This window comes from Hemitrygon akajei, chromosome 10, assembly GCF_048418815.1.
Source record: "Hemitrygon akajei chromosome 10, sHemAka1.3, whole genome shotgun sequence".
In the NCBI taxonomy this organism is placed as follows: Eukaryota; Metazoa; Chordata; class Chondrichthyes; order Myliobatiformes; family Dasyatidae; genus Hemitrygon; species Hemitrygon akajei.
This window is the reverse complement of record NC_133133.1, coordinates 62,294,871-62,319,380: the sequence shown is the minus strand read 5'-3', so window position 1 is coordinate 62,319,380 and position 24,510 is coordinate 62,294,871. Positions and strand designations below refer to the sequence as shown.

General features: G+C 39.1%; 1 protein-coding gene across 4 annotated transcripts in view; it reads right to left on the bottom strand.

Moving 5' to 3' along the window:
- pcdh11 (protocadherin 11) overlaps positions 1–24,510 on the bottom strand; it is a 798,581-nt gene that overhangs the window by 68,185 nt on the left and 705,886 nt on the right. For 2 of the 4 annotated variants that reach the window (XM_073058401.1, XM_073058402.1), the window contains exon 4: positions 20,879–20,980. The exons of 1 other annotated variant lie outside the window; for it this stretch is intronic. In XM_073058401.1, the coding sequence (XP_072914502.1) occupies positions 20,879–20,980 (102 nt within the window). The remainder of the gene's footprint in view (positions 1–20,878; positions 20,981–24,510) is intronic. One more of the 4 variants, XM_073058403.1, reaches the window with a different exon arrangement.

The window sequence follows — 24,510 nt, the reverse complement described above, 5'->3', positions numbered from 1 at the left end:
ACGTCAGCTTTATGACATATACCAGTGATATTAAACCTGACTCTAATTCTGATTGGTTCCTAATTCAAATCCAAAGACTATTTCAGGAGTTGCTGCTCCTTGTTAAATGGCTTGAAGTTGCATGAATGATGTAGCATTTATTTTGAGGGTCTGTCTTCAGAAGTATCATCTATGATTGTAACATTTAACTTACTTTCTTCTGTGATGTCAGCAATGAAGAAAGAGCTCAAAATTACAATATTTGGTGTTAATTGTGGAAGTTGTATAAAGAATATGTCCATCAGTTCCATTGTTCACAGAGAAGAAACATTGTTTCCCTTCCTAATGCCTGGATATTGTTAGTTCAAAGCTGCAAGCTCAATTGATCTATTGCAAGTTCTCACAGCTGCTGGCTTTTAGTCTAGCAGGTATGATTTTACAAGGACATACACAGCAACAAGCAACATTTGCCAGCTGTCATAAGGAAATCAGCTGGATTTGAGGAAACTGTGAGCAAGTGCCTGCAGAAACCACTTATTATATGCATGGAGACTGTGGTAATCCTACAGGTCCCCATGAGGACAATGCTGGAGGTTCCAGGGAATTCTCTGTAAAGATGAGAATGCAAGCTAAGAATGCTCATTATGCTTATTACTTCCTTCTGGTTCCCCTCCTTTCCCTTATTCCCATGGTCCATTACCCTCTCCTATTAAATTTATTTTTATTCGGCTCTTTATGTCTTCCATCCATCATCTCCTAGCTTTTAGCATCATCCCCTCTTCCTGCACCCACCCACCTTCCCCCTCACCTGGTCTCACCTATCACCTGCCAGGTTGCACTCTTTCCCCTCTCCCCATTCTGCCCCTTTCCTATCCAGTCCCATTGAAAGGTCTCAGCCTGAAACACTTCTGTTTATTTCCCTCCATAGATCCTGCCTGACTTGCTGTATTTCTCCAGTATTTTGTGTATATTTCTATGCATGTTCTACCTATCTCTGTGGGCTGCAGGGGTAAAAAATAGAAAGTCTTCTCATCTAGAGAAAGAGATCGTGAGATGTGGGAGAAATCAGCAGAAGCATCCTGAAGTTATCTTCAGGCTAGGAAGCTGAAAGTGCCTGCAACACGAATCCAAGATCCAGCTACTACTTCTGTTTGGTTAAAGTCAGTCAGTTTAATATCAACAATGGAAATGTACAACAAAGAATAAGACAGAAATTCATCAAGATGAATATTATGAAATTGTTCCCAGAGAAGAGTATTCTGTTAAACATCTTTAAGAAGGTGCTAGTTGGTGTATGTTGCTCCATAATGATTAATAGTGTGAATCATAATGGGACCTCAGTTCTTCCTGTTAATACATTGCTACTTCTTTGGTTCCAAGCTCTTATTGACTCAGGTCAGATAATTATGCAGGCATATCTGGTGTCTCTTGATTTTCTATGAATACTCTGTGTAGAGATACTTATGACTTGGTTATAACAAATATTTAATTTTTTAATTGATCTATCAAGTTCAAGTGTAATTGTACGTCAACCATACATGAATACCCACGAATACAGTCAAGCGAAACTGTGTTACTCTAGGGCCAAGGAGCGAAACACAGTACCAACAGTCACACACAGCACAAGGCACATATAGCACACATATCACTAAAATACAGTCACACAAAAAGTATCTAGTCCAAGACCCTGAACATCAAATGCCACACTTCAGAGGAATTGTCACTGCATATCAAACTCAGTTGCAAATGGCAATCCACATGGAAGGGATGGAATAATATCAAACTATTAATATGAATGAAAATGCAAATAAAATCAGATTCTGTTCTATCAATTTAAATTTGTCTTTGACAATTATTGTTGAGATTAATTAATATAATTACATAACTATTTGCAAAACTAAAATTGTCCTAATATTAAACTGCATTTCATGCAGAATGTAATCATGCAGCTGCAAAGTACCGTTAGGTATTGACCACTTGGGTTTTTGTTTCTTTTAGCTTATATAGTTCAGCAATTAAAAAAACCAGCTTATTTTGTTTGAAAAAGCAATGGCTTAATTAGAAATCATGTTATTTGTCCTATTTAATTGGGATTGACTTCTAATGGAAGATGAACCCATGGAGACTTGTTTGGAGTGTACATTAGGATCTCTTACAATGTGTTTTAAAGTTGCAAAAAAAGTCAATGTATCAGCAACCCCAGACAGTTGTGAAACAATGACAGAAAATGCTGGAAGCACTCAGGAAGTCATGCATATCCTTAGGGAAGAAAACAGGGTCAATACTTTACACAAAGTATACCGCAGATGCTCTGGTCAAATCAAGACGTACAAACAAGCTGGATGAACTCAGCAGGTCAGGCAGCATCCGTTGAAATGAGCAGTCAACGTTTCGGGCCGAGACCCTTCGTCAGGACTGAAGAAGGAGGCGGCAGCGGCCCCATAAAAAAGGAGGGGGGAGGGTGGAAAACCAATCAGAGGAAAGATCAAGGGGTGGGAGAGGGGAAGCAGGGAGGGGATAGGCAGGAAAGGTGAAGAAGGAATCTAAAGGGAAGGCACTATGGGTAGTAGAAGAAAAAAAGAATCATGAGAGAGGTGACAGGCAGCTAGAAGAGTTGACAGAGTGAAAGTGGGATGGGGGAAAGGAGAGGGAGGGAATTACCAGAAGTTGGAGAATTCGATGTTCATACCAAGGGGCTGGAGACTAACCAGATGGTTAATGAGGTGTTGCTCCTCCAACCTGAGTTTGGCCTCATCATGGCAGTAGAGGAGGCCATGTATGGACATATCCGAATGGGAATGTGAAGGAGAGTTGAAGTGGGTGGCAACTGGGAGATCCTGTCTGTTGTTGCGGACGGAGCGGAGGTGCTCGACGAAGCGATCCCCAATCTGCGTCGGGTCTCGCTGATGTAGAAGAGGCCGCACCGGGAGCACCGGATGCAATAGATTACACCAACAGACTCACAAGTGAAGTGTTGCCTCACTTTGAAGGACTGTTTGGGGCCCTGAATGGTGGTAAAAGATGAGGTGTAGGGACAGGTGTAGCACTTATGCTTGCAGGGATAAGTGCCAGGTGGGAGATCTGTGGGGAGGGACGTGTGGATCAGGCAGTCACAGAGGGAACAATCCCTGCGAAAAGCAGAGAGGAGTAGAGAGGGAAAGATGTCCTTAGTCGTGGGGTCCTGTTGAAGGTGGCGGAAGTTGCGGAGGATAATATGCTGGATCCGGAGGCTGGTGGGGTGGTAGGTGAGGACGAGGGGAACACGGTCCCTGTTGCAGTGACAGGAGGATGGGGTGAGGGCCGAAGCGCTGGAAATGGAGGAGATGCGGGTGAGGGCATCGTTGATGACGGCAGAAAGGAAACCACGATTCTTAAAGAAAGAAGACATTTGAGAAGTCCTGGAACAGAAAGCCTCATCCTGGGAACAGATGTGGTGGAGACGGAGGAACCGGGAATAGGGAATAGCATTTTTCCATTTGGCAGGGTGTGAAGAGGTATAATCAAGGTAGTTATGGGAGTCAGTGGGTTTATAGAAGATGTCAGTCTATCTCCGGAGATGGAGACCAAGAGATTGACAAAGGGGAGAGGGGAGAGAAGTGTCCGAGATGGACCAAGTGAATTTGAGGGCTGGGTGAAAGTTAGAGGCAAAGTTGATGAAATTGACGAGCTCAGGTCAATACTTTAAAGTCAAGTCCTTCTGATGAGCGTCCTAGATGTAAAACTTCAAATGTTTCTCTCCCACAACATGCTTCCTGCAGTTTGTTTCAGACTTTGGATATCTGTTTCTTTTTGCTCCAACAAGAACTCGTCTGATGTTAACATTTATGGCAGGATGTAATCCTGCAATAAAATCTTTTAATTTGGAAGTTTTGAGAGTGCCCTTTATATTCTGGAAATCACATTTCAAAAGTAAGGAGTTGCAATTGGCAAATCAGTAATATTAAAAGCTGACTGACCTTACAATTCATTTTGAACATTCACCACAACTATGCTCCAGCCTATTGGTTTCCCTTAAGTGATGCTACTTTGATTATAAATCCTTGTTACTGATGCACTTCAACTGAACTGTGGAGATAATTTCCAGCTGACTTCTAATTCACCTCAGCACTATAACCAGTGGATGCAATTATCTGCTTTTCCGTGGGGAGTACTTGAGCTGAGGACTTAAAGAGACAATCCATGTAACCACCCAAACATCATAACCTTGCTCCAGCCAATTCACAAGCAGCACAATGGCAGATCTGGTAATGTTTTCAATACATCAGTTAACATTAGTTGATGGGGCCTTGAAATGCTGTAACCAAAATCATTGAGCTCTAAATTTAAGTTCAAGTTCAAGTTCAAATTTAGTTGCCACTCAACCATACATGAATAGCCATGGATAGAGTCAAGCGAAACAGCATTATTTTGGGGCTTTGGGGCCAAGGTGCAGAACACAGTACCAACCACCATACAGCACAAAGCACATACAGTATAGCACACATAAGATAGCAAGCACATATAAGGTGTCAGAAAATATAGTCACACAAAAAAATATAGTCCAAGACCCTGAGTCCATGAATGCTGAAGAAGTCTGCAGAAAAACACACAATGGCTTCTCTTCTGTTGAGTGAACACTGGGGGCAGCACCGACTCCAGGTTGCATGCTGTGCCGCACTGCCCTCTGCACTCTGCTGGAATGCCCCAACTCCAATGCCTATCTGCTGGATGGCTGTGCGCAGGCAACACCACAGCTTGATGCCTAGTCCTTGCTACACCCGAGGCCACAAAGCTCCCCCACTGTCCACCCCTGCAGTCTGCCAAAAAAAATCTATGAATTGGACTTGCATTAACAATGTCCAGAACGGGCGATCACAAGAAAAGTGAGTAAGACAATCACTTGCTGCTAGACTGCACACCTCCTTCATGCACCAACTCCTCTGATGCCTCTCTGATGCGGGCAGCAGCACGATCTGCGCCGTGCATTTCCTTCAGTTTCTCCATCAATGAATAACTTACCGATGGGGACGACCTGCTGTACCAAAGTTCTCAGTGTCCAGCAGGGTCTCGCGATTGTAAAAAAATACATTTAAAAAAACAGATATTAACACTTTTGGTTGGCCCCGTAGAAGCCATGGCAACCAAGTGTGCCGCAATTTTACCATCCACTACAGGCTCTCCTATACACTACGGATTATTTGGCTGCGGTTTTTGAAATTCAGTGTCATTGGAAATTACATGCAATGTATAAGTGACTGCCAAAGCAGAATCATCTTTTTTTTTGCTTCACAGCCCAAAGTAAAACACATCCTCATCAATTTATAAATTTTCAGAATTAAAATCTGCGCCAATCTCATCAAATGGGAAAAAAAGCACTAAACAACATCAACATATAATTCCCTTTACTTCATTAATGGATTCAATGCATCATATGCTGGATGTTAATGTTTAAAGTAAAAATGCTCAGTGTACCGAAGAACTAGAGACTTTCTTAGAAAAAGTCAAGAACATTTGACGTTTGAAATAAAAGCAAAGGGTACCACTCAAAACATTAATCTGTACTTTTACTTCCGTTGATTTAATACCTTGTATTTAAATAATTTCTATACTGGTGTTTGCAAAATAAGGAATCATAGGTTCATTTATAGTGCTATACCAATCTACTCAGGGCATTAAAATGCTTCTTTGCCACCCTGTTATGTCCCCATATTATTTAGGACAAAGTTCCAAACAAAATATGGCAATTTCTCACCTCATCTTAAGTGACAAGAGGCTGTTTATATGGACCATTCTTAATGTACAATCTCATTGGAATGTTTTCAACATGCCTCTGTTTTCCTGCTATTTATTACAGCATTGCAGGTTTTCCTGCTGGTATCTGTAAAGTTTGGTACGTAGTATGTATATTTAGAAAAAATAACACAATTTTTATACTTAATCTCATTCAGCAACAACTAAGTCTGGTATAGTTATACCATTGATTTTATTTTTAAAATGCCATTCTCAGTGCTGGGGTTTTTGTAATGACATTGAAATTTAATCCACACAGCTCAAAATTTGACAACTGCCTTCAGATTACACTGCAACAAGATGTTGGAATATTGTTCCTCTGTAAGTGCATCTCAAAATCATTCCATAAAGAGGAGAGGTCCACTAATGGATTGGCATGAATTATCATTATTATGCATTACTGTCCATGCCAAGCTGGGTTTTTAGAAATTATATATTTATATAATTAATTAGACAGAAGGTTAGAGCTGACAAGGTGATCACACAAATCTATTCTCCGACTCAGATCCGTGACCGGTGGTTTGATGTTCGTGCTCTGAAGGGCATATTTGTTCTGCTCATAGATTTTCAGCGGCTCAGGGGTGGATGAAGGATGTTCCATGAGGTTGTTGCTTTTCCGTCTGGATCTGGGCTTGATGCTCACATTTATAATTTCCTTTATTTATTTTTTCAGATCTTGCAGATTTACTTTTAACAGATTGCTTTGGTTGGTTTATCACAATCACCTGCAGGAACAGCACGATCCATTTCTATCCGCATTTTGCTTTGATGTTCCAGCAGGAACCCCACCCCAACCAGAATATTATTTATTTTAAAAGGAATGGGACAGTATTTTCAGGCATCTCTGACACTCAGAATGTTCTAAACTACTGACACAAATGCTGTACAAAAAACTGACCCAACTTGACCAGCTTGTGTAAATAGCCATTATTAAACCAAAAACAGTAGCACAACTACCAACTAAAAACTACTGCACATTAAAAGAGCATTCAATGAAAGTTAGGGCTTGTTTTCAAACTGTTCACTTGCAATAAGCTGATACAGATAGGTGAAAATCTACTTTTTAAGCTGATTAAAATAAGATTCATTGGTACTTTCATATTACGGCAATTGGGGTTAAAGGTAGACTAGTGTTTTCTGCATTTTTAAATGAATAAACTTCATATATCCAGCTAGTATACATAGTGCATAGATTGTAGTTATTTAAATACTTTGCAAGAAAGTTAAGTACATAACTGAATCAGATGGATCATGATATTGATGACCATAACTTTCATTTCTGAGCTCTTATGTTCTCCTTAGGGTTCTCTCTGCAGCAGAAGTAAGCAAGGTATAAATGTATATACTTGGAAGGATATCAATAAATGCCATACTCAAAATTCCCACTGTGCATTAGTGAATTTGACATATCTGAAGCTAGAAATGTGTTGTCATTCAGCAGCCCATGCTTATTAATGGGCATTCTCCCTAATGACACCGGAAAGAGGTTTCAGCAAAATCATTCATTTTAAACACTTCTGCAGCAGACAGTTTGCTGCAATTGAGGCTTCATTGGCTCGACCTTGGTGACCAAACATTGTATAGAAGACAGCGGATAAACGCTTGGGCTAACAGTTTTCATCTCAAATGTAACTGCCATTGCTTCACCTAGGTACAGGTATTATCTATCATTACAACACTCCAATGTGTGGGAAATTCAGTTACGTCTCTCGAAGGCTAACTTAAACTGTGCAGTTCAATTTTCATCCTATCATTTCAGCTGAGTAGAAAATCCGACAATTTATTACAGACCCCTGCAAGCTAATGACCTAGTTGCAAGGAAGCGATGATAAAGCTTAAGTTCATGAGCTGCTCCTCCGTTTTGCAAACTCAAAGCTGTCAGGTCCATTCTATCACCTCCTACAGAATGCAGCTTTCTTTCCTGTGCCTTAACCCCTTCTACAACCAAAATCAGAACTCCACATTATAGCTGGTGAAGTGGTGAACTAACGTGTATTTTGCCTAGAGTCACAATATTATTTAGAATTTTCCTTAGTTTTTTCAGAATCACCAAATTTCCTCATCTAGGATAATGCAGAACAAGGGGGGACTTCTATGTTTGCTAGTTACTTATGAATCACATTCGTCCCACTTTGTTGGTCAAGAATAGAAATGCTTCCTGGCGTTGTTGTAAAAGATTGTTGACACACTTCACATACAACTTGAAAGACAATCAGTTTTCAAAGTTTTGCTTTTGGGGAATAACAAGTAGATGGAGAAAGATTACCTGATCGACTCTGCAGCAACATAGAATTGGATTGACAAGGATATGATCAGGATTTCAAGTAAGCCTTTAGTTTACTTACTTTATTGTCACCAAACAATTGATACTAGAGCGTACAATCATCATAGCAATATTTGATTCTGCGCTTCGCACTCCCTGAAGTACAAATCAAAGTAAATATAATAAAAAATTAAAATATAAATCATAATTAGAAAATAGAAAAGGGAAAGTAAGGTAGTGCAAGTCAGGTCTGGATATTTGGAAGGTATGGCCCAGATCTGGATCAGGATCCGTTCAGCAGTCTTATCACAGTTGGAAAGAAGCTGTTCCCAAATCTGGTCATATGAATCTTCAAGCTCCTGAACCTTCTCCTGAAGGGAAGAGGGACAAAACGTGTGTTGGCTGGGTGGGTCGTGTCCTTGATTATCCTGGCAGCACTGCTCTGATAGCGTGCAGTGTAAAGTGAGTCCAAGGATGGAAGATTGGTTTGTGTGATGTGCTGGGCTATGTTCACGATCTTCTGCAGCTTATTCCGGTCTTGGACAGGACAACTTCCATACCAGGTTTTGAAGCACCCTTGAAGAACTTGAACTTGATGAAACAAGCCTTGTAATTAGCGGCGTGGTAGTGTAGTGGTTAGCACAATGCATTACAGTACAGGTGACCCAGGTTCAACTCCCACCGCTCCCTGTAAGGAGTCCTTGTGATTGTGTGTGCTTTCTCCAGGTGCTCCTGTCTCCTCTCACAGTCCAAAGACCTATTGGTTGGTTGGTTAACTGTAAATTGTCCCATGATTAGGTGAGGATTAAATTGGGGGATCTTCATGCAGCGTGGCTCGAAGATCAGGAAGAACCTATTTCATTCTGTATCTCAATAAATTGAAATAAATAATGAGTGGTGTCCTGTGTACTGTGTGTCATATAACTGTAGATTGTCAGAATAGACTGAAATTTTAAGCTTTTGTGTACTTTGGCAAGGGAGTCCTAGAGAAAGAAATCTTACAAATTGCATTCTTAAAATGGGTGAAGGGGTAAGTTATTTGAACAACAGATCAACTGGTCAGAAATGAGGTACTGTAGATTGATCTATCTATCTATCTATTCATTTTTATATATATTCAATGCAGAGTAGGTCCTCCTGGCTCTTCGAGCCAAGCCACCCAGCAAGGAACCCCCCCCCCCCGATTTAATTGTAATCTAATCATGGGACAACTTACAATGATGAATTAACCTTCCAACGGGTATGTCTTGTTACGTACCCCGTAACTGGGTCACTTACCAGCAAAGATAGAGAGGTCCGTTGAAGTCTGATGGTACTATTTTTAACAGTATTTATTGATAGAAATACACAAAAATAATATCAATGCAAACACACAGATAATAAACGTCATCAATACTAAATCTAAAAGTGCGGGTATAATAATAATCAATAAGAAATAGCTCTATTGTTGTCTAGGGGATAATGTATTGTCCGATGGAAATATAAAAGTCACTTTAGTTCAGTCAAGCTGTAGGCTGCAGCCTTTGGTTGGAGAGAGAGACGGGTTAAAACTTGCCCATTCCTTTTATGATGTCAATCCTTCAAGAGTCGTTGGGAGTTGATTTCCCCGTTGTTAGCTAAAAACCGTTTTTCCGTGGCAAAGGCCACCGATTCCGAGCAAATGGAAGCGGACGCACGTGGCCTTCCACCGGCTTTTGCTATTACAGGATCGCTAGCGTTTCTTCTGGTGTGTCTGAGGGGCTTTTCCCACAGACCCTCTTTTTATCCTGACTCACAGGGTCTCAGGTGTCAATCAGGTTGGGATGATGCAATCCTTCCACCAACCTCCTCCTTGGTTCATTGCCTGGGGCTTCGATTGCATTGTACCGGATGCGATACACAAGTCCGTCTCCAAGAGACAATAGCCGGTATCAATGGGTCTGCCTTTCAGAGGCCAGGACACATTCCAACCCTTTTGTGGATTCTGCAGGTCTTTCTCTCATTTCCTGTGTCCCCTGAACTGACTTAATAGTGATCTTGCGATTCTCACAAAGGAGGGGGCTACCCCGCACCCTTCGGCCCCTCAGAGCTGTGGCACATTCGTAACAGTCTTTAGACTGTAGGAGGAAACCAGACACCTGGGAGAAACCCGCATGGTCATGGGGAGAATGTACCAATTCCTTACAGTCAGCGGCGGGAAAGGTCACAAGCTTGGCAAGGTAAGTATTGCTACCATGGGTGATAGTGAGATTTGGTAGAATCTTGGAGAGAAACAGATGGGTAATTTACTTAAGGAGGGCTTTTCTGATATGTGTTCCAAGCTCTGGTTTAGGAGCCCTATAGGGAGGTTGTCCATAATTTTTACAGGAGTTGGCCTTGAAAGCTCACTGAAGATCTGCCACAGGATGATGAGCATTTGGGCCATATGTGGAATATTCCATGTTACTTATCACATGCACAGAGGAGCCAAGAATGAAGGCCACAGATTTAGTCATGCATGGTACATTTCCATCTTAATTAATATTATATTTTTCATACAAACGCAAGCACATGCCAAAAGTGCCATTATGTCAGTCAAATTTCTAAACAAATCACTGCCTTGAATGAATCTGCTACAAAATCATTGCTTTAAGCCTGAGTGTTTTTGTACACTTTAAACCGAAAGAAAAGTTTCATTAAATTCCTTTTTGAAGCAGTACTGAGGCAAAACCATGTCTGGCGGGGCGGGGCGTGAAATGAAATTTTTGTAGGACTCTTCAACATTCCTAATGAGGACATGGGAAACAGCCAAAGGTCCCACTACTAGCAACTGCAAAGTGGATGTGCAATGGCAAAAGCAGGAATATTCCAATGACTGGACAGACTGCTACTGTTGCTGTTTATTGGCCAGATTCATACATACACACAGGATTGTTGATTGGTTGAGGTGCTCACTGTCCGTGGAGTCTTTATTCCTTCAGGACAGGAGGCAGACAGAAATCTGAGAAAACTAGAAGAATATTTGAAGACCAAATTACTCTGATATTAAATATCAAAGTACACCATTGATTATGCTTCAAAAACAACTTTCTGCGACTAGTTTTGGAATATCTGCAGGTGTCTAAACTGCTGCATAAATGCAAGACTTCTATTGTTTTTCTCCCAGATTACAAATTCCAAATATGATCAGAGAAATGTTCTTGGTTTCGCATTTTTCTCTACCCTTTAATACCGTTAGTGAGTTTTTATTATATTTCTGTCACATTGCAGAATTGTCTTGCGTAGATTAATAATTTTGAGATTATTCCAGGGGATAAATATTTGTTTTATGCACAAAATCTTTCCAGAATTTTTTTATATTGTTTATTCTTTGTGCTTCTGTAGACAAATATTGATTTCCCAAGTGAGTGTAGAGAAATGATGCAAGACTGTATTTTAACAAGTTCTTAAAAGGGAAGAGAAAGATTTATTTGGATCATATGCTGGAGTCTACTTCAAGTGTTGCTGGGGAGATAGAAAACTGTCTTCCAACTGAAAGTGCATACACTGGGAGTATTGAAAATTTTGCAGTGGATCAGTAGAAGCCCACAGATTTGTTCAACACAATAATTGATCCCATGTATATTTCTAATATTTGCTGCATTTTGGTATTCCTGATTGACTTTTTTCATCCTCCTGCTCACAAAATGAAAAATAATGGTCCTGCTGTGGAAAAGCTCCAACCACAGCATTGTGTTTGGCGGGCCAATTGTAGAATAAATGCAAAAAGCTGCAATTTAAGCAGATTAGCTGAAACTCCCACTCAGGGCATAGGTGTACATCAAATCAGAATGGTTCTTACATCAGTATTGTATATAACTCGATTAATGTGCTCCTCCTGAATGCTTCAGGCTTATATCACTTTTAATGTCATTATAATGTAAATTTGAATAACGCAGCATGTGTTTCAAATATAGCGATAGTAGCCAACTTTATAAAAAGATGGAATGCTACAGCACCAAGGGAGGGCCTTCAGTTCATTGTGCCAACATCAGCTTATAAAGAGTTGTTCAAGTCATCTCATTCACCTTATTTTTTTTCCTCTAAAATCCTCAGAATTAATTTCTCCTTCAAATACTTATCCAATTTCTCTTTGAAATGTACTTCCACCATTTTTTGTGATGTTATTTCTGTTCACAAATATTAAAAATAATGTCCATGTCACCTCTGATTCTTTAACTACTTTTAAAACGAATCCTCCAGTTTTAGGCCATCCCTGAGTTAAGAATGAATGACTTATGGGCTCCCATACATATAAGTGATGTTTGTATATATGTTAATTTCTATAAACAGCAGGAATTTCTAACAATCATAAAGTACACTGCAGGTGCTGTGGTCAAATCAGCATGTACAAACAAACTGGATGAACTCAGCAGGTCGGGCAGCATCCGTTGAAATGAGCAGTCAACGTTTCGGGCCAAGACCTTTCGTCAGGACTCCGCCCGAAACATTAACTACTTGTTTCAATGGATGCTGCCCGACCTGCTGAGTTCATCCAGCTTGTTTGTACGTGCTAACTTCTAACAAACGTTCTTTCTTATTATTCTTCTATTCCTTTGATGGCATTCATTATAATACTTTTGAGGTATGGTTAAAATAGCAAGTGTTTTTTGTGCAGTTTCTGACTTATGGACAAATCCAACTTATGGGAGGAAGATACCCTACAAATTAGGGTCAGACTTACAGAGATATACCCCTAGAAGAGCCTGAAATGGGGGAGGGGGTGCTGAGAGGGAGGGTGAGCACCCTGCCCCAATGGAAACGTGATTGGCAAATGAAATACAAGTTGGAAGGTGCATGGTCATGCACTTTGGTAGTAGAAATAAATGTGCAGACTATTTTCTAAATGGGGAGAAAATCCAAAAATCTGAGATGCAAAAGGACTTCAGAGTCCTTGTGCAGAACAACCTAAAGGTTAACTTTCAGGTAGTGTCGGTGGTGAAGAAGGCAAATGCAATGTTAGCATTCATTTCAAGAGGTCTAGAATGCAAGAGCAGGGATGTGTTGCTGAAGCTTTATAAGGCACCGGTGAGGCCTCACCTTGAGCATTGTGAGCAGTTTTGGGCTTCTCATCTAAGAAAAGATGTATTGGCATTGGAGAGTGTTCTGAGGAGGTTCACATAGATGATTCTGGGAATGAAAGGGTTATCATACGAGGAACGTTTCATAGCTCTGGAATTTACTGTACTTGCTGGAATTTAGAAGGATGCAAGAGGATCTCATTGGAACCTTTTGAATGTCGAAAGGCCTAGACAGAGTAGAAGTGGAAAGGATATTTCCCATGGTGGGGGAGTCTAAGATAAGAGGGCACTGCTTCAGGATAGAGGGGTGTCCATTTTAAACAGAGATACAGAGAAATTTCTTTAGCTATAGGGTGGTTAATTTGTGGAATTTATTTACAGATATTCCCAGGAATAACTGTAATCTTATTCATTTTTAAGTTGCATTATCTTGTTTAAATTGTCACAGGTTCCTGACTAAAATGTGATAGTAAGTTCTCTTTATTCTACTATACTCAACATGCATTAGCCTAATCCACAATTGGATCTAATGAAGTATGCCACTAACTGTCCTCCTTGCTATAAAGAAAAGAATAGACCTTAGACTGATATGTGGGTCTTCATTATCTTATACTTCCCTTCAATTTGAAAGACACTTGGCCATTATACTGAAGCTAAAAAGAAACTGTAGATGCTGGATATCAGAAATAAATGCAGCAAACGCTGTTAACAGTCAGCAGGTCAGTTAGCATTTGTGGGGAAAGTTGTGATGAAGGGTCTCCAATTTGAGAAGTTAACTGTGTTTCTCCTCCCACAAGCTGTTGCTTGACCTTTTCAGTCTCTCTTAGCCTATTCTGTAACAATGCAATCACTGTCCCTGTACTGATTTTGCTAAAGTCATGCTTTGAAAACCCATATAAACATTAACCACCAATCCAATCATTTCTTCATCAAGGACCCCCATCACATAATTAGAAAAAATGCTTTTAATAGATCCGTAATGGCACTCATTAATTAACCCATATTTTTTCCTAATGAAATTATTCCTGCCTTGAATTACCATATCGACCCTTTCCCTGACACCAACATTATCCCAAAGTGCTGTACTGTGTAGATGTAGTTTTTAACTTTTATTCTGATGTTAATTCAGTAAATGTAGCCAGGAACCTGTGAAAAATTGGTAATGGTCAACAAATTACATGCTGTGGATGGCAGTGAGCCTGAATCTCTGAGAATTAAATTCAATTAGACATAATTATCAGGGCGATGCACTGTCAGCTTTCAGATTAACACTGCTCACATGGGATGACCCCTGTCAACCACACCTGTATTTATATAGCTACCTGTAAACACAATAATATAAAAGACTTTTATTCTAGTACTTGCAGTTGGAAATTGTTTTCTTTTCCCCGAGGAAGAATAACATAATGGCTCCATGATGGATATATCCCTCCTGTCAAGGATGTCTTTAAGTGGTGCTGTCACAAGAGAGTGACATCTATTATCAAAGACCTTCACCATCTGGGACATACTCTCTTCTCACTCTTACCATTGGAGGGGAAATACAAGAGCCTCAATGATTTAGCATCTTATTCCACCTCCCCACCACAGCCCCTGCAATGACAGATTTCTGAATGGTGCATGAACCTGTGAGCACTACCTTATTATTACTTCCTTTGTGCTATTTTTTCATTTTGTAGATTATAGTAATTTTATTACATTTAATTTTTAGTAATACTTTGTACTATACTGCTGGCACAAAACATCAAATTACGCGTCAAATATATCAGTGATAATAAACCTGATTCTGATTCTAATAATGGTAATCTTTAGCTGACACCACTGGATGTTGGACAACCTGGAAAAATCAATATGATTTCTGCATTCAGCTTTGATTTAGAGGATTCTGGGGGACATAGATCCTCCCATTTTGGTGATTTATATTATTGGTCCTCTTATTGTAACCAAATACATTATGAAGTAAATTACTTACTAACTTAACTGGCCCCACCATGTAACTGCATCCTGATTGACAATAACCCCACAATTCCAGACAATTCTCCTTACTCTCTGGTTTACATCGTCACAAATCCTCAGTTCCACGTTTCCTGCTGGTCTCAAAAAAGAGAAAATCTGCTGATGCTGGAAATCAAAACAACACACACAAAATGCTGGAGGAACTCAGCAGGCCAGGCAGCATCTATATAAATAAAGTTAACAGTTGAAGTCCTACTAAAGGAGTCTTGACCTGAAACATTGACTGTACTTTTTTCCATAGGTGCTGCCTCACCTGCTGAGTGCCTCCAGCATTTTGTGTGTGTTTCCTGCTGGTCTCAATCACTTCCAATCCCCACTCCCTCAGCATCATATATTTCATTACTAAGACAGAGATCATAATATGATGCATTGTGGGTGAGGTGTTGCCCAATGATTGAGTTGGGTAAAAGTGTCTACTGGCATATTGTGTCCATCATGTGTCTATCAGATGTTGTGATCAAAACAGCAAAATCAAAATGGAGATCCTTTATTTCCTTAACTGGGCATTTCAGGAAGATACACCCTCTGATGCTGGAAAGACAAATACTGTCATATAGTAGCTGTTCTTCCAGCATCAGAGGGTATCTTTTCCCTTTATTGTCTTTCATTCCATTAAGGCAAATGGAACATGGAAAATGTTCAAAACAGAATTAGACTTACACTTGAAAAAGAAGAAAAAAATGAGAAAGCTATGAGGAATATATGCAAGGTGGAACTGTTTGCATTGCTACTTCAAAGAGCTAGCTTGCTGCCAATACCATTTTTAATAAGCATGCAAAAAGATTCTTCAAGATACTACTACAGTTCTCCATCTTTTTCCATGGAAAAATTCCAATTCCTGGTTTCTAGTTGGTGATGTCACTGATGTCAAGCTGAAGGTTATGAACTCTCACTACCAGCAATGCTTGCTCCTGCACAAATCTTTTCAGCTTGCAGTAGAGCACCTAAGGTAGAGAATCAACCTGCTGCAAAGGAAGGACATTCTTGCTATTGAGGGAGTGCAGCGTAGGTTCACAAGGTTAATTCCCGGAATGGCGGGACTGTCATATGTTGAAAGATTGGAGCGACTGGGCTTGTATACACTGGAATTTAGAAGGATGACAGGGGATCTGATTGAAACATATAAGATTATTAAGGGATTGGACACACTGGAGGCAGGAAGCATGTTCCCGCTGATGGGTGAGTCCAGAACTAGAGGCCACAGTTTAAGAATAAGGGGTAGGCCATTTAGAACAGGGATGCGGAAAAACTTTTTCACCCAGAGAGTGGTGGATATGTGGAATGCTCTGCCCCAGAAGGCAGTGGAGGCCAAGTCTCTGGATGCATTCAAGAGAGCGTTAGATAGAGCTCTTATAGATAGTGGGGTCAAGGGATATGGGGAGAGGGCAGGAATGGGGTACTGATTGTGTATGATCAGCCATGATCACAGTGAATGACGGTGCTGGCTAGAAGGGCCGAATGGCTCACTCCTGCACCTACTGTCTATTGTCTATTGCAAACAGATCTCTTTTAAAAATAGTTTCCACAGAGCTTCAGAAGACCAAATAGATTTTGTGTTTTCTGACAAATTTTAATTTCTATGGTGCATTATGTAAAATTTAGTTACAAATCACAACCACCTTCAATCACAAATTACACCACTTTCAGCTACGTATTTCTGATTTGTATTTTTCTCTAACATACAGCTGATAAAAATATTACAATGCTCCAGGGGTTTGTGGTCAACAGCCCACCCCTGCATTTCTGATGACCAGCACTGTTTATTGTCCTTGTGTTAAAATGCTTTTGTGGGATTCTACTGGGAAGTTCCAGTTCATTTATCCATATATTTTAGCTTGGGTTATACAGTATTTGTTTATGTATCTGTGGGTCACCCTAAGTGTAACCAGGGTGTGTGATGGTCACCTCCCCCATCTGTATGAGACAGGTTGGGTTCACTCTCAGGGTCATGGTGTCCCGTCTGCTTTGTGTTTATCACAATAAAATGGTTGTTGAGTTAACAAGCGTCCTCCTCTGTCATTATAGACCAAATGCTCACCACAATATGTAACTCTCAATATCTAATAAAGAATAATAAATTTATCCAATGCTTTAACTATAAAGTTACACTATTCATAATAAACTAAAATGGAAAATTGATCTGCTCTAAGAAACAAAAAAGAACACCAATTTTGTATCAAATATAGAAATCCTTGTATATGCTTGTTAAATGCTTTTAACCATAATTTGGACACATTATTGCAATCAAACTGTCCACAGAAATAAAACTTTGCTCTACATGTACTTTGTACATTGTCCTGCATTGGCAACTCTCAAATTAAATTAATTATGTGTAATTTTGGAGGAGGCTTGTTTTTTCAGGACTCATCTGATTGGTCAAGGTAAAATTCAACATAAATCACTCAGGAGATGAATGGTCAAACTGGTTACACCTCAAGAAAATTTTGCACCTCACTCCTCTGCCCAAAAGCTTGCCTAGTCCATTACATCCTATCTTATTAGATCTCAGAATACTGACAATTTGTAGTAGTGTCATTAGCGCACCAAATTTGGGTGCCAGGGGAAATTGCACAATGCAAGTTATGAATAATGTGAATTATTCATGTCAGAATTGTGAACACTTTGTAGTTCTGACTCCAAAATTATATATCTTCCTCTAGTACTGAGATCAATATTTCATTTTTCCAAAAAAAGAAGCTCTAGTTCCTCTATTATGCTGAGTGAAAGCAAGTAGTAATTTAATTTTAGAATCAAAATGGCCTCCAGTTTCCTTAAAGTAATGGAGGGTGACATTGATTAAAGATTAACAAGTTGATGGAATTCTCAAGAGACTTCGCTCTATGTAATAATTTAATCTCCAGGCAATGCTATTTCAAATCAGCTCTAAATAGAACTTCTCTGTGGTCTATCATTTGGATTTCAGTTTAAGCCTAACGCTGCATTGTTCCATAATTTTGCTTATGTACATTCCAGAATTGGTCCTAGTTAGGCTTGTATTGTGAACTGGAAGTTTTAACACAATGGAGAAAAGTAAAAGTATTATATTGTTGAATTAAAAAGGACTTGAAAGCATCATTTTTCAAGTTACTGTTACTTTATGAAGAGATGTAGAATGATAGCAAAAGTTATAGTTCCTGCAGTATTACCTGGCAAAAAAAAAACAAAAATCATCATTAAATGATATTGTATAATGCTAGAAATTTGAACAAAGAACAGGAGTTAGCTAAATGAAAACTGAGAATGTTGGAAATACCCCACAAGTCTGACAGTAACTGTGGAGAGATAGAGCAGAGCTAACATTTAATTTTGATGATATTTTTCTTCATCAGCTTGAAACATTAATTCCGTTCTTTCTCTTTCTCAGCAAGACATTGCCCAACTTGCTGAGTACCTCCAGCAATTTCTGTTTATAGTTCATATTTCCAGAATCTGCATTATTTTGTTTTTTTTTTAATTGACTTATCTTTTATGCTTGGTTAGTTTTGTGATCATATCTTTGTTTACAGTCCAATCTGATAAATAAAGCCCTTCTCTATAGGTCTTTCCCTGTAATGTTACAACCATACCAATCCATGAGCCTTTTTAAGTCTGTAGTTAAAGCATTAACCACTATCTTCCTGCTTCAAGATTTTCATTTTTGATTACCACAATGGTGAAATGATACAATAGAAAACAATGATGCATTTTTTTCTTAAAGTTATCTGATCTCTTTAGCAAGAGGATCTGAAACATTGTGTACAGTTTGGTGTCCTTACCCTAAGAAATGATACGTGGAAGAGATGGGGGAGTGCAGTGGAGGTTGTTTCCTGAGATGAAGAGTTTGTCCTTTGATAAAATATTAAGCAGAAGGGGCCTCCATACTCTCACATTTAGAAGATGAGAGAAGAGGCTAGAGAATGCAGAACAGATATGCAAGGGACTGAAGACTTGAACAAAAAGAAGACTGGGAATTTAGTAAAGGAGACTCTAGATAACCATACAGAGGTTTAGAACATCATAAAGGCCATATAAAGAAAAGTCACAGCAATTTCCTTGTTGTTCCATATTCATGGTGTTGACTGCCATTATATGTGTGCATTCTAAAGAGCACATCAATAGAGTCTTCAGTTTGATGAAAGGTCTTTCTGAGCATTATTCTCTACTTTATGAGAGAAAGTAAAGATTATCAATAACAAGCTGCTTAGTTAAATTTATCACAGAAACAAAAGCATGGAAATCTTTTTCTTAAAACATCTCTGAAAATTGTGTCAGGACCAATAGAATGAAATAGTTCCTGCTCTTTTTGAGCTTAGTGGTCTTTTAAAATAGCAAACACATATTTTGTTATGTTGATATGGAAACAGCAACTAGGTGTCATTTGCCTCTCTGCTGTCAGCTTGATAGGACACAATACATGTTGCTATAAAGTTAAAACAAATGAGAGAAAACAAGTCCAACTACAGACAAAATGTCACGGAAGTTTCTTCTCAAATGTAGCTGGTACACTTGGAGATACAGAATGACAGTTCCAGTATAATAAATTTATTTTTCATACAGATGATTCTGATAAACTGACAGTGACATTTAATGAGAAGAGCAGGGACACTGTTCACTGACACACTGCTCTGGTTCAAACCAGAAGGCGTTAAGGCACATCAGTCATTATATGTGACAATGACTCAGTCTGTTCAACTTCAGCCTATTTTCAGTATATTTTTGTTTTGGGACTTCACTGTCAGTCGAGCCACTTCAGTTGCCTTGATTGCAAAATGATTCTCATGGAACAGTAAATCCAGTCAACAAGTAAAATAGCAAAGGCCTCCATTATTAAAAGACAGATGGAATATCAAAACTGATTGTAAATATCTGTTGTATCTAAAAAGCTGGCTCCAAGTAACAATACTGGCATGTTGTCATAAAGAGACAGTATTTCTTGTAGATGAAATATTTTGGTTCATAAAATTAAGTTCAAATTGTACTTCATGCAGCACCTATTCTCGCTTCATACATACAATACATTTTAAATCACTCCTTTAAATAACACAGTGCAGTCAGAGAATATCAGTGAACAATTCCAATCACTTAGGTAGATCCATTCCAAATACAAATCTGATTCAAGTACTCAATCTTGGACTAAAATAGTTCTGCATTTTCCAGGACTCAGCCCTGCTGCTGATATTGCTTGCCATTTTATTCTTATTTGAGTGGCGGCAAGAATTATGTTGCAACACATAAACAGATTTTTTTTAACAGAAAGCAGATGAAGGTTTGCCCAGGGGCTTAAGCACTCGAATAAGATACTGCATGTTGAACAGATTCAATCTTTTTTAACACTGTTTTCAGCAGCCTTGTTCTGCTAAAGGATACTGTCTCTTTAAGTCACCTTAAGATTATCCTTAGCAAGTTCTATATCTCTATATTCAGTGAGACTATGTGAACAACAACTCAACCATTTGGTGGACGGGTGGGGTGGTGTGTGCCTTGGAACCAATGATCCACACCAGGGGGTCAAAATGTGGTGATGATTAAAAATATACATGGAATATCATTTGGACATCCCCTGCTTGTTTAGTAAAATGTCTTAAAACTTCACATTGAGTATGTAATTTTATCAACCAGTTTCAAATTAACATAATGTTAAATGATGTACTTTAGTTAGTACATACATGCTTGAATATTCACTTTTCCCATTTATTTATCTAATTAAGCAGTAATCTAGAAAATAAGCCAAAGACATGTGTGAAAGGAATTCAGTTCTGGGAGTTTTGACCTCCTGGTTCAACCATTATCATGTGAATTTGTTGCATATGGTATCATAAGACAAGTACGTGCACAGGAATGACATCATACATACCCCTTATGGGAGGGTTCACGTTTGATTCCACATTCAGATGAACGTTGCGATGTTCTGTGGAACCAGGACAACGAAATGAACTTTCAGAGATACACAAACCCCCTATTAATAACAATAATACAAATACTGAGAATAGTAATAACAATCAACATTTGCATTTAGCAGGCAAGGTGATACTACAGGCACGTCTGAACAGCAGGCCAGTTTAATGTGAACTCATTACCATCTATGTGATACAATGCTGTTTTCCCATTATAATAAAAATACACACCTACTAGAATGGCTTGTGGAAGTTAGAGTTAGCCTTTCTACTTAGACAGTTACTAATGAAAGCTCAGGAACAGCAGCATTCTCAGTGGGTCTTTCTGGCTGACAATTACTGAGTCCAGACCCCAAATATAAATTCTGAAATATTCAGAAGATGATGTTCCCATTGGCAGAGGGGCCTGTTTCACACCAAAAGATTCACATACAATGTACAAATTACCAATGTATTATATATGTCATTAACAGACAGCAGATGAGAAAACTGAGCCAAGACAAGGTAAAACATGGTATGGGTTTTCACAGGGCAGACACACAGTTGGAGCTTGTTATGAAAAATGAATTGCATAAATTTACTATGCTCAATTTACGTTTCTCTCATGATGGACTACAGTGCTGAATATTAACACAACGTCTGTCCATTATAAGATATTTGCCAGTATTAATTCATTAAAATGAACTAATCAACTCTATCCTAAAGTTGTTTTGAATGCAGTAATTCTGGCATGAAATCCATTAATTTCCAGAAAGAAACATATTATCATTTGCATAAATGTAATATCTTCACACAGAGTAGTCCATATTTCTGACAGAAATTCATTCTTTGTTTTACCTTGGCATGATTCAAGGTTCTGATATTCTTTGTTAACACATCACATCACATCACATCATAACTCACTATATTTTCTAAAGCCAATCATAGCACTTCATCTCTAATCACAGGGCACCTTGGAATTCTGCTGACAGCTTAAGCATCCCTCCTACAGATGACTTCACTGGAATAACTTTAATCAATTGGGTAACAGCTTTTGGAGGATCTGTCCTGGGCTCGGTATGTAAGTGCAATTATAAGAAAACATGGCAGCACCAAATACTTCCTTAGGAGTTTGCGAGGATTCGGCATCACATCTAAAACGTTGACAAACTTCTATAGATGTGTGGTGGAGAGTATATTGACTGGCTGCATCACAGCCAAGTATGGAAACACCAATGCCCTTGAATGGAAAATCCTACAATAAGTAACCGATATGACCAAGTCCAAGACAGGTAAAGCTGTCATTACTATTGAACACATCTACATTCTGCTGCCATCAGGAAGAAGGAACAGGGGCCTTAGGACTTACACCACCAAGTTCAGGAACAATTATTGCCTCTCAATCTCAGGATCTTGAACCAATTGGGATAAGTTTACTCAACTTCATTAGCCCCATTATTGAAATGTTTCCATAACCTTTGGACTCACTTTCAAGGACTCTTCGTCTCATGTTCTTGATATTTTTTGCTTACTTATTTTTTATTATTATTTATGTTTTTATTTGCATCGTGTATGTCTATTGCACACTGGTTGTTGATTTGGTCTTTCATTGATCCTTTTATGGTTATTATTCTATTATGGATTTATTGAGTATGTCCACAAGAAAATGAATCTCAGGGTTGTATATGGTGACATATATATACTATGATAATAAATTTACATTGAACTCTGAACTTTTTAGCAGCTTATTTTGATTAACATGTAGATTTTTGAAGAGATTTTTGTGGTTTGCAAGATTCAGAAAAGGGCAAAGATACCTTGCAGTTGTCCAAAAATAAGTTGTTGACAGCTTTGGGGTTAATAATTCTCAGGGAAAAAAATTTACAAAGTGGTTTCCTCAGAGAATTTTCGCAAGCACCTTTCCATGCTGAGAAATACAAGCACACAGGAAAGAAAAAGAAAAAAAATAAGAAAGCTATGGTATAAGATCTGTGGAGGGAGAAATGGCTCATTTTGTAGCTGCTCCAGTTTGAAACTAAATTAGGTTGTAAATATCCTGAGTAAAATCCCTTTTCTCTGCTGAGTTTGCTAAGATAGATATGGTGGCAGTTTGAGCATCACAAGATGCTCTGTATTGATAAAGAGTAAGGAAATTCAACAGAGGTTTCCAACTTGGCTAACCAGCAACTGCAGCAGCAAAGAATAATTACATGAATGGCAAGAGTGGGTAGCATGGTTTTTGAGTTTTATGCCTCCAGCTCCAATGTTTAAAAAAATGCAGATGATCTTTCCTGAAATTTTCGAAGTATATTGAGCCATTTTTACTTCTGAGTGAAACATGGTAATAACTGTTTCCGGAGAGCTTAACAATACTTGAAAACTCAGCTGCGTACAAGTCATGAATCACTTGAAGAGGTGGCCTTCTGCACCCTCCAATCCAATAGAAACTTCTGAGTGGCATCTAGAATGTGGACAAAGTAATATAGCACACCATGGTTCTACCAGTTGGCTTTTATAGCTGGCAAAGCTGAGAGAAAGAACTCAGTAATTTATAGAGGGGAAAGGGGTTAGTGTTTTCAGCTGAGCCGATACATCAGGATACATCAGGACATCTGCTCCTGTTATGATTTCCACATCAGAGACACACAGGATGATAACTTTATTACTCTTCCTTGGAGACACTGTTAAGGAAATCTGATCACTGCTTCTGTGACACATCATTGCAGGGCACTCCCTGGGCTTTTTCACTTTCCTATGGCCATGCCAGACAGGGAGCCATATCAGCTATGTTTGATTATCTGTTACGAACATCTACTCACTGTGACATCAACTTGTCCCACTGCCTACTTGTGCCTATCTCAGCTCTCCAAATGAACTGATGCAATCCTCAGACCTGTTAGCAATGAAAGGCTTTACCCTCAGCCTAATCATCAATGTTAACACTCTCTTTGAAATCCAACCACAGTATTCCCCACTGCATGTCTCACGCCTGCATTCTCAAGATCACACGGTAGGACAAGACTCTAATGCCTTGATGTCTTTCTCTGCTACCCCACTCACTTCCTTGATCGGAAAAATGAAGCAACTGAGCTGAATTGGCTACCTCAGCCCTGAAAACTCAACCAATCACAGCAGCACTTCCAACCCAAGATTAGCCTTGGAACCAAATAGTAGCAAATTTTGAATTAGTAACTGAAATTAGCAATGAAGACCAAAGCTAAAAACAGTCATTAGTGTTTCTCTAGCATGAGAAACTCTGCAGATGTTGGAAATCTAAATCAGAACACACACAAAATACTGCAGGAACTCAGCAGGACAGGCAGCATCTATGGAAAAGAGTAAACAGTTGACATTTTAAGCCAAGACCCTTTATCAGGACTGGAAAGGAAGGGGAGAAGTAAGAATAAGAAGGTGGGGTAGGGGAAAAAGAAGTACAAGGTGGCAGGTGACAGGTGAAACCAGGAGAGGGGTTGGGTGTGAAGTAAAATGCAGGGAAGTTGATTGATTAATGAAAGAGATAGAAGGTTGGAGAAAGGGGAATCTGATAGGAGAGTATAGAATGCTATGGAAGAAAGGAATGGAAGGAGCACCAGAGGGAAGTGATGGGCAGGTA